Source organism: Melozone crissalis, unplaced genomic scaffold (genome assembly GCF_028551555.1).
Source record: "Melozone crissalis strain CALT ecotype California unplaced genomic scaffold, PUWL_Pcris_2 ptg000004l_1, whole genome shotgun sequence".
Taxonomy (NCBI): Eukaryota; Metazoa; Chordata; class Aves; order Passeriformes; family Passerellidae; genus Melozone; species Melozone crissalis.
Window position 1 is genome coordinate 27,867,007 of NW_026535782.1, and position 15,595 is coordinate 27,882,601.

General features: G+C 39.8%; 2 protein-coding genes across 2 annotated transcripts in view; both read left to right on the plus strand.

Annotated features, from left to right (window-relative positions):
• TBC1D15 (TBC1 domain family member 15) overlaps positions 1-5,209 on the plus strand; it is a 35,805-nt gene extending 30,596 nt beyond the window's left edge. Inside the window, exons 15-17 of the mRNA XM_054278326.1 lie at positions 2,290-2,406; positions 3,034-3,120; positions 3,803-5,209. Of these exons, the coding sequence (XP_054134301.1) occupies positions 2,290-2,406; positions 3,034-3,120; positions 3,803-4,009 (411 nt within the window). The 3' untranslated portion in view covers positions 4,010-5,209. The remainder of the gene's footprint in view (positions 1-2,289; positions 2,407-3,033; positions 3,121-3,802) is intronic.
• Positions 5,210-14,443: 9,234 nt separating this feature from the next.
• Positions 14,444-15,595, plus strand: part of TPH2 (tryptophan hydroxylase 2) — a 49,674-nt gene continuing 48,522 nt past the window's right edge. The window contains exon 1 of the mRNA XM_054277033.1: positions 14,444-14,548. Within this exon, the coding sequence (XP_054133008.1) occupies positions 14,444-14,548 (105 nt within the window). The remainder of the gene's footprint in view (positions 14,549-15,595) is intronic.

Consider the following 15,595-nt stretch of genomic DNA (forward strand, 5'->3'; position numbering starts at 1 on the left):
CAAACCTCATGTTCAGTTTTGTAGTAGCACATGAATTGAGGAAATCCATTTGAAGGCAACATTACCCTATAACATACTCTTGCAGAGCGTAGGATGGGATGAAGGAGAGGTACCATCTGAAATTCTAGTCCAAGGTTCCAGGAATTCTGGGACTTTTTCTGTCTAATCTGTTAATTTCAGGATATTTCTGAATCTCTGTTTCTGTCCTGTGACTCGTATGAACCACTTAGTAAGCATCAGACACTTTTTCCCTGTTCCCACTGGCTTCATGATTTGTAGTGTTTTATCACAAAAAAAAGGAATCAAAAGATTCTTCACTTGTCTGGTTTCTCCCATCTCCATTCACCTTGGAAATGAGAGATATTGGTTCTTATAATCTGGAGTAGAGGCTAACTCCCAGCCTTTGCACTTCCTGAGTAAGAGCCATAACCATTGTGGTAGAAAATGTGATTGTTTCATTGCTGTGTGACAGAGTTGTGTGTGATAGAGAGGTGACATTCCACCATGTGTGGATAAGCTGAGACATGTTATGTGAGTGCAGTTATTTCCTGTTACATGCAATGGCTTTTGTGTGTGGGTTAAACTGCTCTGGGTTAACTTTAGCACATTTTAGTAGAGCCTCTTAAACACAACCCAGATAGCCTATTGACCCACTTCCTAGCTGCCCCAAAACTGAAAGTAGTTCAGTCCCTCCTTGACACTGGAGAGACAGGCAATATCACCTGGTAATTCCAGCCAGTTCTTCATCTTTTGTTTGCACAGTGGGTGGTTTAGAAGGAACCCAGAAGAAAGATTTTGTAACAAAATTACAACTAATTCATATCTAGCTTTAGTGTTATTCTAGTATCAGTCCGTTACATAAAGCCAGTATGAGTTGGTAATAAGTTACTTTACATACCTTGGTTACAAATATTCATGGCTGCTGAGGTAGTGCTGGGACAAACGAGCTTTATTTGTGTAGCTGTATCAGAAAGAAAAAAAGTTACTGCTCCTTATTTTTATAGTTTTAGTTTCCTACTTATAGTTTAAGTTTAAATGCCGCTTTTTCTTCCATCCTTGCAGCATGTTGTGATGCTGCTGTTACACATTTACATACATAACCTTCAGTGCATGCTCTGCTCCAGACTTGGAAAGGTTTATCAGAAACGGTAGCAAACTGTATGGATTTTTTTTGGCAGCAACTTGATGTTAAAGCAAATCAGTGCACAACTGTGTAGGCAGACTGTGATTGGTAGATTACAGGCATTTTCATTCAATTGTTATTTTTTATCAGCTTACTTGCATTCCAGTCTTTCTACTGGAGTGAGAGAATGCTTTAACAGAATATTGGTTGTCTGATAAAGATGCAAAATTTAATTTATGAACTGGATCTTAATTGAAAGATTCAAGTTTAATTGCACTCTATTTTGGGTGAACTTTCTTTGGGTATCTTTGGGATTTATGCAACTCAGTTTACAGGTTACATGTACTAGTAATGAAAGTTCAAGTATAAGCTCTTGCTCAGCTGTAAGGCTTTATTCCATCAATAATGATGAAAACAATTTTTTTCTAATGAAGTAAAAAATTTTCAGTAGTCTGATTTCTTGCCTGCCTTTTTTGAGAGTAAATCCATTGTTTTAAATCCATTTATCTGTCAGGGCATTTGTGCAAGCAGACTTTTGCTTCTTTCTGATTTTGTTGGCAAAATTGTTCTCCAGCTTTCTGCCCACCATACATGTTCTTTTCAAATACTTTTTTTTAAAGGTTTTTGTGAATGTACTAAAATAGGGTATTAGTACTGAGGTTACCCATTTCAGTCCCAGTGAACTCAGGAATAATTGTGTCCTCCATGGGACCAAAAGCTGATGTGTCTGCAGTTGTAAGGGAATAACTTTAGCACCTTATTTATAAACACTAGAGCCTTTTTAGCTGTTGCTGGGCATGACACTCTTCTGCCAATTCACACTTAATGCAGATACTCTAAGCAGATAATTTGTTAGCTTCACTTACTTCTGTTTCACACGAGCGAGGCAGAGCCAACATTCACAAGACCACAAGCTCAAGCAGTTTAGTAGGATATAGTGGACAGTGGCTTAAGAAGCAGATAAACATTTGGTGACTCAGACTTGCAGTTATCTCTAAAGGGCCAAAAGTAAAATTCCAAATAATTTTACAAATACTTAGTTGCTTTCAAAACCAGCTTATTGTTAGTTAAATGATTTGGCTGGAGGACTTATATTTTAAGAACTGCTTTTCTTTTTTGCAGAAAAATATGAGCATTTAAAATGTGGGGCTTTTATATTTTAACAGGTCATGTGGACGGAATTGCCTTGTCAGAATTTTCATCTTCTCCTTTGTTGTGCTATCCTAGAATCTGAAAAACAGCAAATAATGGACAAGCACTATGGCTTTAATGAAATATTAAAGGTACCAAATTCTTATGCATTATTGTGCTGGTTTTGGCTGCAGTAGAATTATCTTCCCAGTGGCTAGTATGGGGCTGTCTTATGGGCACTAAGTTAAAATATTAGTTAACTTTTTAGTTAATTGTGCAGTATGATTGTGGTTTGTACTGGGGGAGGGAAAGATGCATACCATTTTCTGAAGGGTTAAGTGTCTATCCTGCAGGCTTTCAAAATGGTTTATTGGATGTCTGTGTTTAGTGATAAGATCATTAATAGATCAGAAATTGTTCTCTCCTCAGATGAGTTATTATATTTAATACTAAGCTTTGCTTTATCTTCTATGATCTACTTTGTCATCTCTGAAAATGTGAGCTGCAGGGGGAAGTATGTAGGAGGGCCAGATAGTTTGTCACATTTAGAGGCACTGTGGATTCCTCTTGCAGACCTTGGATGCTGGTGAAAAGCAGCTGTCCCATACTGTATCTTTGAGTAGCCATTTCTCAAAGCTTATAGACTATGTCTAGCATTTCATAGCTTGAGAGGCAGGTTAATAAGGTGATACTTACTAGCAGTGCAGTGCAGTATTAATGTATTTTGGGTGAAACAAAGTTATAATTTATCTCACTATAACTTGTGAATCTATTTTTAGCATATCAATGAACTGTCTATGAAAATCGATGTGGAATATATACTCTGCAAAGCAGAAGCAATTTCTATGCAGATGATGAATTGCAAGGTAAAGATATCAATCTACTGTGAATGTTTATAGACAGGAAAAGTATGTAGTTAGGTGTAAGTGTTCATGTATGACCTGTGAAAGAACTGAATGTCTGGGTACAGTAAAGCGTGTTGTGTAGCTGTGCAGTGCCTATATTTGAGAAGTCTGTAAGCAAGAATAATTGAATTTATAGAGTAATACTGTTCACTGGGAGAAAGTTGAATTGTGCTTTTTGGTTGTGATTTCTCAACTCTCACAAGGTAACCTCACTCCAAGAAATTTGATGTTTGGTGCGCTTGACAAAAACTAGTTGAAAGGTGCATTGCATTGAAAGCATGCCAGACTTGTTAGGCAAAAACTAGTGGATCATTCAATAAAACTAATTTCAATAACATGAAGTGTAATTGTAATAGTTGATTAGACTTTAACTTTTGTAATGAAGATTGTATTAATCAGGAATCAATTCCTGAGTGTTTTCCCTTTGCTGTCTTCTTGAAGAGCAGCTACAGAAAATGTTAACTCTAATGGAAGTATTGCTGAGAGAGATGCTTTCAGTGCAGCTAAATTCAGATGAATGATTTCTCACATGAATGAGTCCTGGGAATGCAGGATGGACAGAGGGGACTTTGTTGTTAACCTGTTAACTTTTTGCATTTAATTACAATGATTTTTAACATTTCCCCTGCTGCTCCCTTTCTAGGAATTGCCTCAAACAGTCAGTGAGATCCTGGGGATAGAGAACAGTTCGGTAACACCGGATTCAGATACTGGAGAGGATGAAAGTGCAGCTGAGTTGAGTTGTCCACCGTCACTGTATCAGAGTATCTCAACCCCTATGATTGCTGCCAACGGGACGAGGGACAGCGCTCAACAGGTGGCTGAGACCCAGGGCCTGGCACCTGCCTAATTACCCTTGGTCCCCTTGGAGAGAGACTTTCACTGAGCACATTTTGTTCAAGCACTTGAGAGATGGATATTTAAATTTGGTGTTGATTAAGCTTTAAAGAAAGTTGTAAAGAAAATCTGTACTGTAATGCTTTTGCATTAAAGCTTTACAACATGACTCAACTTAACTATTTTTGTAGTTTCTTCTACCAAAATAGCCTTTTGTTTTCAATAACATTCCTTAATATTTTTGTAGCCAAGTGCATTTTCTTTTTGCTGGTAAACTGGAAATGGATGGTGATTAAGAATGAAAGAAATTTCTGCTTTTACTGAGCTTTCACACATACTGATTTAAGACAGTGTGAGCTCTTTGATTTAAGCAGATTCACAATATGCCAGCTGAAGCTGCTGTACAAAATTTTCAAGCTGAAGTGATGCTGATGTGCTAAAGGAGGATTCTTTTGTAAATGGATTTTCCCTATCTCAAATGTTTACAAAATACTTCCAAGTATTTGTTGCTGGTTGAATGTAGATTTGAAATGGACATTCATACTTGCACAGTTTAATGTCCAAATACTGAATTTTGTGTAATTGGGAGTGGATGAACAGTATATTTTTACATTAACATATCTTCACTTTATATATACATATATATATTTACACACATACACACACTATATACACAATTGTTTGTGAATACTAAAAAGGATAGTTGTATTTTCAATATCTAAATAAACTTGACTGTTCATTCATATGAATCAGTTTGACCAAATTAATGCACAGCTCCAACCTGGGCTCTTTTTCAAAACTTTTCTAACTGAAGCTAACTTTCATGTGAATACATTCTGTCCTACACTCGATGTAATTTTGCAATCGATACCTTGCAAACTTTACTAATCTTCATACTTGTTAATATATTAACTGATCAATTAACCACTTACACTGTTTTTATGGCAACATTATTTGGAGAATTGATAAGCAGGTTATAAAAAAGCCAACCAACAAATCACACACTAAAATAGTAATCACAATTAACATTTATGCATTTTTTTGTATCTGCAAAAGGCAGTGAGTTTATTCCATGCCATGCTGATGTCCTTTGACATTATGTGAAATTTAACATAACTGATTAAGTGTATTCATTATTTGGTAACTATTGTACATATATAAAATAAAAGTCAAAGCTGATTTAGTGTTTTTAATTAAATCATATTTAGAGAAAAAATCTATTTGTCTGGTTGTTAATGTAAGAACATGAGACAGAGGGGAGAGCTAGTGCTTAGTCCATGGATATGGCATATTTTGTTGGTAATGGAGGGCTGTGGGGTTTCTGCTTGTTAGTACAGAGCAAAACACGCCTTTCCTCTCTAGGTAGTTGAAGTGTGGGGTATAGCAGGCTTTCTTTTCTTGTGGAGCAGTTTACTTTTACAAATGTTATTTGTGCCATCTTAAGCAAATACAAGTAATACAATAGGCTTTCATAGATAAATCAAGTTGTTAAAATAATTTGGAAGTTGATTCAACTTCTCTCACCAGTTGTCAGCAAACACTGGACAGCTGAATCAGTTCAGATTTTGGTTTTAATATTGTCAATGTGCTATCTTTCATCAGTTAATAAGAACTTGAGTCCTATGCCATGAAAGTCAAGGATGCACAGCTCAGTGTTATCTGTAGCCTTTCATTTCCTGCCCAGGAAATTACTGTGAAGCATCATGCCTTTGTTCCTTGGTGAGCATTGTACTTCTTGGCAGCTAATTTAATGTGACATAGAATACAGAAAGGCATTAGAACTTAGATATTCAACACTTTGGTTCAAAGATATTAAGCAAGTTAGTTTCAGTATTTTTTGGAGCACCTAGTTCACTTTGAAGTGTACTTGCAACATGTTTTTCATCAAAAATTATGTTCAGTGCAGCTATGGTAGGAGGAGAGAAAATGTCTAGGACAGGAATGCAGTGGGCAAGCTGTCAGTTAACTGTGCGTGGTTCTTAGTTATTTAGGATGTGCAGCCACAAGAAAACTATTCAAGATACTAAGATCTTGAAGAATGCCATAACTGACTGAACACGAATAGTCAAATGTTTGGGAAAGACATATTTAAGTGGAATTCTGTGATTTCTTAGAATTATAGCTATGGCTGCTCAGAAAATCTACCAGCCCATAAAGTAAAGTTTGCCTTTCCTTTTTGGGTATAATTGTTCATCTTTTCCCTTTGTATTCAGCACTTGGATGTCAAAGATGAGAAGGTTGCTTGTGTGCTAACAGTGAGCAGCTGCTGTGGAGGGCTCAGGGTAGGTAGGCTTGCTCAGCTTCCCAGCAATAAGATAAAAGGCCCCTTGCAGTATTCATTATCTGTAGTTTCCCTCCTGCTGACAGGCAGCCTTGCAAAGAGTTGCAGGAGGAACCTCATCCTTCACCAAGCTATTCCTGATTGTTTTAGTCTTAGTGGAGACTTCAAAAACATTGTGAGAAGATTTAATCGGGATCATGATGGCTAAAATGCTTTGGGTTGACAGCTCAGAATGTTTAAATTTATTTTGTATTTGAATAACTTGGATTGCTTAGAATTAATAAATGTGAACTAAACCAGAACACAGTTTGGCCACAGTTGTCAGACCATAAAAGAGGCAATACTGGTTTAATTCTTGCAAACCTGTTTTGTTTTTTAATGCTTGACACTTGAAGATAATTATCTTCAGTGGATGAGGTTCATATTTTTTAGTCACGGCAGTTTTCCAGTGTTATCTGTTCCAAGGTAAAATTATATTGATGAAGTTCTTTAAATACATTTTTTCTTATTTTACCTTTTTGGGAAATCTTATTCATTTTGAAATTACATTCTTGAAGTTATTTTCTACTATTTGTGGGAAAGATGGTAGCTTACAAAACAGAGAAATGGAAATAGCTTACAAAATGGAGGTGGAAGTTTCTTGGAAATGTGGACTGATGTGAATGTTTATGAAATGGTTTTGATACTGGGAAGTTAAAAACTGTAAAAAGATGACCCTAAGTTACCCACAGTTATCACTTAAAGCTTCAGTTATATTGAATAGTGCCTGTCCTGTTCAGCTAGTGACTGTTGGCACTCAGTGAATGTTGTAACCATTGGCCTTCAATCCTGTGTTGGGTTTGGAGGTTTTGTTTTGGTTGTTGCAGGTAATCTTCATAAGGAATTCAAAGCTATATATATGTTACAACAGGTCCTGATTGCTTTGAGAATCAGATGTAGAAATACTGTGATAATTTAGCTACAGGTCAAAACAAAATCACTGCTAATACATTGTATTAGCAATGTTTTTGTTTTGATCCATAGTTTAATTCAAATTAAGGTGTTAGTGTTCAACGGAGCCCAGTTTTGTTGCTAACAAGATTTTTCTTAAAACCTTTAAATTTTTATAGTGGACAGTTTTAAAATGCTGCTGGTGCCTCATTAATTATTCTCTTTAGTTTTTCCTTACACATTACTTGACAAAATTCCTTGGCCCCAGTCAGCCAAACAGTGAGGAACTGGTTTCCTCATTACTTTCAAATACATTCTTGAATGCCAAATTAAAGCTCCACTGTTGAAACTTTTCAGAAACCTGTAAGTGTTCTTCTAGCTTCAACTTGTTGAGATAATATTTTTGTTCAAAATATGTGAGGCACTTGTTCCTCACTTGTCTAAATCATTTTTTGTTACAAGACAGTGCCTAACTTGAAAAAAAGATTTAATTTTAAATAATTTAGCATTAAGAATTTGGATTATGAACTAGTTTTGGTATGACTAGCATGATTTGTGTATACTACTGTGATGTTAATGAAGCCATACCAAGTATGGAGCTGAATTTCTGTAGGTGGAAGCTATGTTTTCCTCAAAACATTCCCTGTTGGACAGCAGAGATGACAATGCTGAAGAGGTTAGCATTGTTTTAAAAGTGCATCTGTGAATTGATTAATGTTACAAATATAATTGGAAAAAAGCAATTAAGTGGGCTGAGTAAGGATTAATAATTTGCTTATATGTTAAATGTGCCTCTGACTCGATTTTAGTAATTGCATTGATGCAATTTAAAACTGAAGTTTGGGCTGCAGAAGAGTGACTGATAAAAGTTTTACCTGTGGCTGGCTAAATATCTTAAAATATATTTTTCAATTTTTTTTTCTGAGTATTTGTTCAGTGGCCAGTGCCATCTCTGTGTGAAAGAAGCATGGTGACAGAAGTCAGTGCTTGTTCTTACAAGAAAAATTCCATGAGCTGCTGTATGGTAGCTGAGTTTAAAGCTGGAAATCCTAACCCTTGGTTCTATCTATGCAATTACGTCTAGCTTGGTAGTTGGTGTGACCATGAGCTTTGTATGTGAGCACTGATAAGGTGATGAGACACAGATACATAACTGAGCACTTAACAGACAGATTTCATATATGTGTGATACTATATTTGATTTTAAAAAGCTTTCAAATGGTTTTGGGGTTTTTTCATGGTGTTAAAAGATAAGATGTGCTTCATGTTTAGTGGGTCTTCAAAATGTGCTATTCAAATAAGTGATATTATTGCAATGCAGGCCTTGTATAAACGAAGCTTGAATTTAAATTTTCATTCAACTGAGGATTTTATTCTTAAACATTTTTAGAGAATGTGCTATTTTTTCATGTTAAATCACAATATCTTTGGCCAAAATCGAATTTTTCTGATGAATTGCAAACAAAAGATATATTGTAGGATGTCAATTTTTACCTCATCCAAAATCAATTTCACTATTGAATCAAATATATATTTCAGACTTTCTGTGTAATTCAAATAGATGAATTCTAGTAATTCCATTCTTCCATTCTTCTAGATGGGGTTATTTTTTGAAAGAATTCAATTATAGTATATATTTTGATTATACAGGCTCATGCCTCATACCCTACCTTAACATTGCCTCTTAGACTGTTTCTGCAGGTGTTTATTTTTAATAACCAACCCCTGCAGAGCCCTGTGTGCAGGGCTGAAACTGCTGCCCAGGCTAGAGCAGTTCAGCAAAGGCTGGTCACTTGTGTCCTCTCAGAGTGTTGCAGCTGACCCTGGCCAGCAGCCATGCACTCACCCAGCCCCTTGCCTTGTCCCTCTTCCATGGGATGGGGAGAAAATAAAAGGAAGGCAGGAAGGCTCATGGACTGAGGCAATGAAAGTGTAACAGGAAAAGCAAATGCTGCTCCCACAAGGAAAGCACAAAGAGGATTTCATGCACTACTGGCCATCAGCAGGCAGGTGTTGATGCACCTCCTGGAGAGCAAGATCTCATCACAGATTCCTTGGAAAGATAAAGGCCATGATCATAAATGAAATGCCATGACCTGCTTCCTCCTCCCTTCCCTGAGCTGTTATTACAGAGCACAATGGCATGTGGTGTGGGATGTGCCTTTGGGTCAGCTGTCCTGGCTGTGACTGCTCTGGGGCTCGTGCCCACCCCTGGGAAGCAGCCAGAGAACCTCAGCACTGTGCAGTGTTCAGCAGCAGCTAAACCCTGCTGTGTTACCACACTGACCCAGGCACAAACCAAACACATCACCATACAGGCTGCTATGAGGAGAGTGAACTCCATCCTGGCCTGACCCCTTGGGTGTGATGATTCTTGATGATGAGTGAGATCATGTTAGGAAAAACTCCTTGCTATATTGAAGAGGACACTTTTTAAGCACCCATCCAGATCTGGTGCAAAAAAGTTGTACTACATATGACTGGTGTGGAGATGTTCTGTTTTGCTTGCCAAAACTCTGTGAGATGCAACACTAGATTTTTTCCAAAGCACTCTTGGTGTATGAATTGGTCCAGATGACCTTTAGGTTCCAACAGTACATGCTACTTTTGGGCATTGGTCTGGGAGAGCTTCTACCCACTCCTCTGGTTTTACTGCTCCAGTAAGTGATGCAGGAGAACAAGGAAGTCTTTAAAGTCCAAAATATTGGGTTCAGGGACTTAATAATTCCTCAAGCAACAAACAGTACTACTATTGTGACCAAAAGCGGCAATCCCAGCTCTTTGTGCTCTGCCCTGGGCTGCTGCACTTTTTATGCCATTGTGATTAACTTGTGCAGCATATGGTGAACAACATAAAGGAGCTGATAAATTTCAGGCCAAAATTATCTTAGCCAGATAAATCATACCATGTTTTATCATCATGTGGTGAATGCCTGTATATATGCATACAACAAGTTTGTTAAAATTCCTGATTTGTCATATTGCAAGGCATTTTTAAAAACTTGTCAATAATTGACTAGCTACAGTATCTCCTGTTGGAAGGTATGTCTTGTGCTGGATGCCTGTCTAATCCATTTGCAGGACACCTTTGGAGATCCTGCACTCTATCATGCAAACAAGTTTCAGGTGTTTGTGGATTTCCAGTGCAGATAGAGTGATTGCATGCAGCTGGAGACTTTCTGTAACTTCTGACTTCCCTCACATGAGGTCAGCCTCCCCTGGTGACTGTGCAGCTGCTTATCTGCAAGCAGCCCTCTCTGCCCCAGCATCTGTTTAAAATTTGTAACCATTACAGCATTTCTGAGGTAGGTACAGTCTGGGAATTTACAGCTGGACTCTAAGTGCTCATGTAAGGCTTCTACTAAATAGTTTAGGTGTGAAGGTAGGTACTTGAAGCTCTCCTGTTCTCTGCACCCTTCCATTTAACTGAACCCACCCCTTTGTATGATTTGTTACTTTCATCTGCACCTGTTTTCCTTATCTCTCTTGTGAGAATGTTATGAGAAATTATGCCAAATGCTGTGCTACCATCAAGATGAATGACGTGCATTGTTTTGCCTTGTCTACAGGACTGTCATAAGAGGAAATGAAATTTGCTTGACTCAATTTGTTCTCAGCAAATCTGTCCTGACTGTTTAATCATCTGTTATCTTCTGGATCTTTACAAATAATTTTGTTACTTCTAATTTCATTTGTTTGAGAAAACAGACTGGTCTGTAATTCTTCAGCCCTTCTTCCTCCCCATTATCTTCTTGGAGATTGACATAATTTTGGCCTTTTCCCAGTCTTTTGTCACTTGTTCTTCCCCATAGTTCTTAAAACAGTTATTGATGGCAGAGGTTTAATGAGTCTCCTCTGTAAGTGGTTTCTGTGCTCTCATTTGCTATGATCGGACTCATCATGAGTATTCTTCAACATTGTTTCATGCTGTTAAAAGCAAAGAGCTTATCTCTCTGCCCTTGCTATTAGTTACGATAGACATCTGGTCACAGTTGATTCTTTAACAAAGACTGATGTAAAAAAAGTACCTTGAATACCTAGCTAATTTTAAGGGCTTTCTTTGTTTTGTCCTTTCCTTGTGTTCACTGGTCTGATAGTTCACTTCTTATTATATGCAGTAATTTTTTTAAAAGTTGCTTTTGATGTCCTATATTAATGACTTTGAATTTTGTACCACAGCTTTCATCTATGTGCTATTCTACCTGTATTTGGTAGCTTGGTCCTTGTTTGCATCTCCTATAAGTTCCTCTTCTGAATTAAAGCTAATGATGAACTAAGGACTTATGCTACTACTAGTAAAAGTGTAGTAGAAGATGGCACTTCCTCTGTAATGAAATAGTTTCCTGATTAAACCATGTTTTCACTGGAACAGGGAAAGAACTGTCTTTCTGCTCTAGGTTCCCTCTTCTTGGTTCTTGTAATAACTGAATTTATTGAAATCCTTTTCATTTTTTCTCCTGAAATAGTTTCTGCCTTTTTCTCAGAACCTTTTTTTGCTGAAAATTGTGAATTTGTTTCATGTTCATTATATCACCTATGTTCCCAGGTCTTCCTAGCCAGTTTATCTTTTGGTAGATATCCTTGCCCAATGGTTGATAGTTGGTTAAAATCCCCTCAGTGTTAAAAGAGGATAGTTTTGATGGTTGCTTGAAAATCCATATCTTCATGACTTAAAAATTAAGTGTACATTGTCATCATAGATTTTTCAGCAGACCTAGATTGCTCAGAGAGTTGGACTTAGGAGACTGTGTATATGTGTGTGTGTGTGTGTATCTCTAGTAAACAGAGAGATTGTACATCTTTCTTTGTTGGAAAGTCTCCTTTGGTTAGTCCACTTGTCAGTTGTTTCACAAAGTCCTTGTTTTACCAACAAAATTGTGATTTGAAAGGGTATTGGGACTTCTATTTTCTGCTTGTGTCAACATCTCTTACATTAATAATCAGCACATCTGTTCTCTGCCCTGCCTTTTTGACCTGTCAGTGAATAATATTTACATTTTAGATCCTTGTGGAGGCCATTTTTCTCTATGCTTTTTTGATACCTTTTCATAATTTCATTTCTTTCTGTTCTGCCCCATGATGACTTGAGAGTTCTTTTTCCTGCTGTAGTGTGCCTTGAGACAAACACTTGGTGATCTGGGAGAGCCAGGGCTAAATTTGAATAGTTTTTTGGCCAATACTAGCTGCTCTGCCCTGTTAATTTCACCCTCCAGTTAAATCAAGCTATGGTAAATGTTACAGATATTTTTCAGGAAAATATGCTGAAATATGGCAGTTGATATCCCCCTGAACTGGGGATAAAATGGCTCAAACATTGAAAACATCTCACAGATTTTCTTCAGATTTCAATTTCCACTTGAGAATTCTGCAAATTTTTAAGCTTAAAAAGTGCATAGCTGAGGACTTCAGGCAACAGTGACTCTGCTATCTCACGAGAGAAAAAAAGAAAGTGTGTATAAAGTAAAGAGGACTTTGCAGTTTCTGAATTCTGATTATAGGTGATGAGGTACCTTTTAGTAACAAGAGAAAGCTTATCCATTTCTTACTGTCAGCATTAACTCTGTTTTCCAAGATGAAATAGTGCTGCTGAGTGACACTGACATGCTCTAGAACAGGTACTTTTGAATAGTTACTTTAACAAAATTTCTAGTTTAGCAATATACCCAGAGCCATATACCAGAACAAAGAAGAAATAAACATTTTCAGTCCATAAATGTCTTTTAATCTGGTGCTGGTATGGCAAAGTCCACCTGCAAAGTACAAGTTGCCAAAGAAGAGCTCCCTTCTAGGGAGAAGAATCTCTCTGTGGGACACATGGGCAGACAGCATGGGTAAAACAGCTGGAGTCCTCCTGTCTGTTATTAACAGATATTAACACAATGCACCTTTGGTTGTTTTGCATTCAGGAGTCTTGCTGAAGAGGTTATGAGGGACTAAACCTTTGCTGTGCTCTGGTTACTGCACGGAGGGGCAACAATAACAAGGCTCCAGAGCAGCAGGGTCATTGATTCGTGTGATGTCCCAGCTGCAGAGCCAGGATCTAACACCAGATAAAATCATGCTCTGTCCTGCCTGTAGGTGGGAAGGCAGCCCAGTCATGTTTGGTTTTGTCACTGGAGCATTCAGAAAGTGCTAAGCAACCTCCCTCATAAATTGTTCAACTGCAAGAACTGTGTCTGTGTGTCTCACGCACAGCAGATAGGAATATCAAAGTCCAAAGACACCAGCTTGCTCTTCTATTATCAAAAGTAATGAGAAAACAGGACAGGGAACATCTCTTGATAACTTAGGATATGAGACTGAGCTAATAACACGTGCGGCCATGTGCAGCCAGCTGTTGCACTCAGCTAGCTTGCCTCTCTTTTGGGAGGCTCAGGGCAAGTCACTCATGGTGCTTTTCAAGGGGAAGTGGTAAGTTTCCCCTGCCTGGCATGTTGGAACTGAGAAAAGCTGAGTAGGTATTTGAGGGAAACTGACATAGTTCTCCCAATTCAGATGTGCTGTTCAGTGCTACATGCTGTTAGGTAACCTATGTATTCTAAGGATGTCGTGGAGAGGTTTTGGAAGATGAAAGAATGAGGAGGAGCTGGGATGGCAGGTGACGGTGGCACGTCACAAAATGAATGTTACAATGAAAGAGAAGTTAGAAATCCTAAATTTCGCAAGTAGATTTGGGAGATGGGGTTCCTTGGGGTTCCTGACCCTGCGGTCAAGTTACAGTTTCAGCAGTTTCCTTCTGCTCACTTAAACGGAGAGAGATGGATTTGTACACCAGAGCATTTCTCGCTATCTCTGCACAACTCCCCTGTGCTGAAGCTCAGCTCCTGCAGTTCTCTGCCGTGCTGTCCCCACGCTCTCGAGCCTGTTGCTCCCGGGGCCGCGAGCCGTGCCGTGCCGTGCCTTGGTGCCGCGGCGGGGACGCAGGCCGGCCCGGCAGGCGCGGGTGTGAGGGGAGGGCGCAGGAGCAGCCCCAGGGCGGGTGGGGACGGCGGCTCCGAGCGGGACCTGCCCGGGCTGCTGCCGGCGTGAGGCGGCGGGGTCGCTCCCCGCGCTGCGCTGTCCCGCCCCGGCTGCTGAGGTGAGCGGGGACCGTGGGCGTCCGCCTGCCGGCGGCTCTCGTCACCCGGAGACGGGTGTCCCTATATCGTGCTTCCATCAGCCCGGCGGGGGCGTATAAAGGCAGCGGGCGCGGCGAGGCGGGCAGAGCGCGGCGCTGCCCCCGCCGCGGCCGGCCCCATGCAGCCCGCCATGATGATGTTCTCCAGCAAGTACTGGGCGCGCCGGGGCTTCTCGCTGGACTCGGCCCTGCCGGAGGAGCGCCCCGGCGCCGGCAGCCTCGCCGTAAGTGCCGGGGCCGGGCTGGGGGGTCGGGTTCCGCCGGGGGGTCGGGTTCCGCCGGGGCCGCTGCTGGGCAGCCGTGCATGCCCCTCGCTTCACGGACCGGTCAGCGGTCCCTCGGCAGCTGCAGGGGCCTGTGAAACTAACTTTGCTGTCGAATCGGGCCCCGTTCTAAACGTTGCCTTAAAAGTGTCATTAGTAACAGAAAAAGTTTCATGACCGATAGAAGCCTTACTGCAGAAATGAACCGTATTGCTACTGGAATAGTAGAAAAAAGCATCGGGTCCAGCTCAGATGGTTTTAAATGCTTGGATTTTTGAAAGCCCTTGTACACATCAGCAGGGACTGCCTTTTCAGGGCGCTCGTAGGGCTCACAGCACGGTCTGTGAAGCGTCTTTGGCAAGACACGAATGCCGTGCACCCACTCTGCGCTGGTGCCGGTGGATTTGCTGCTGTGCTCCCGCTTCTGCCGGCGGGCAGGGGTGCAGGGACACGTGGGGACATCGTGCCAGGGCACTGCGTGAGGTGGAATCGCCGTGTCAGGAGACGGAAATGGTTCCCTGCAAGGCGATGACATGGGTGCAACAGGTGCTTGGGTGGTTTCAAGCATGGTACAAACTTCTGTATGCTAACAGGTAAACGTATGTGTGATTAAATAAAGCAACCTGCTCTGAATACACGAAGTATTTAGGATTATAAAGACTGTGACTCCAATAAAATTTTGCAACAGATGACGATTTTTATCACTTGGGTAAAACCAGCAGAGTACAGGGGTTTGTACCAGTTTAAAATTGGCTGACTCTCCATAGTAAAATGTGAAATATCCCTATTTCTACATGCTCAGTTTCTATTAAATACATTGAAGTAAAGGAAATAAATTTGTTTTACTGTATTTATGTTTATGTTTACTTTCTTCACTGAGTTCTACTGTAAATGATTTCTTTTCCTGAGGACTTCCACTTGCTCCAGATAATTAATTTTCATTAGGAAAGTTGGTCTGTTAGTCATTGTTTAATTATGAAGTGTACTAAAAGTGTACTAATGAACGTG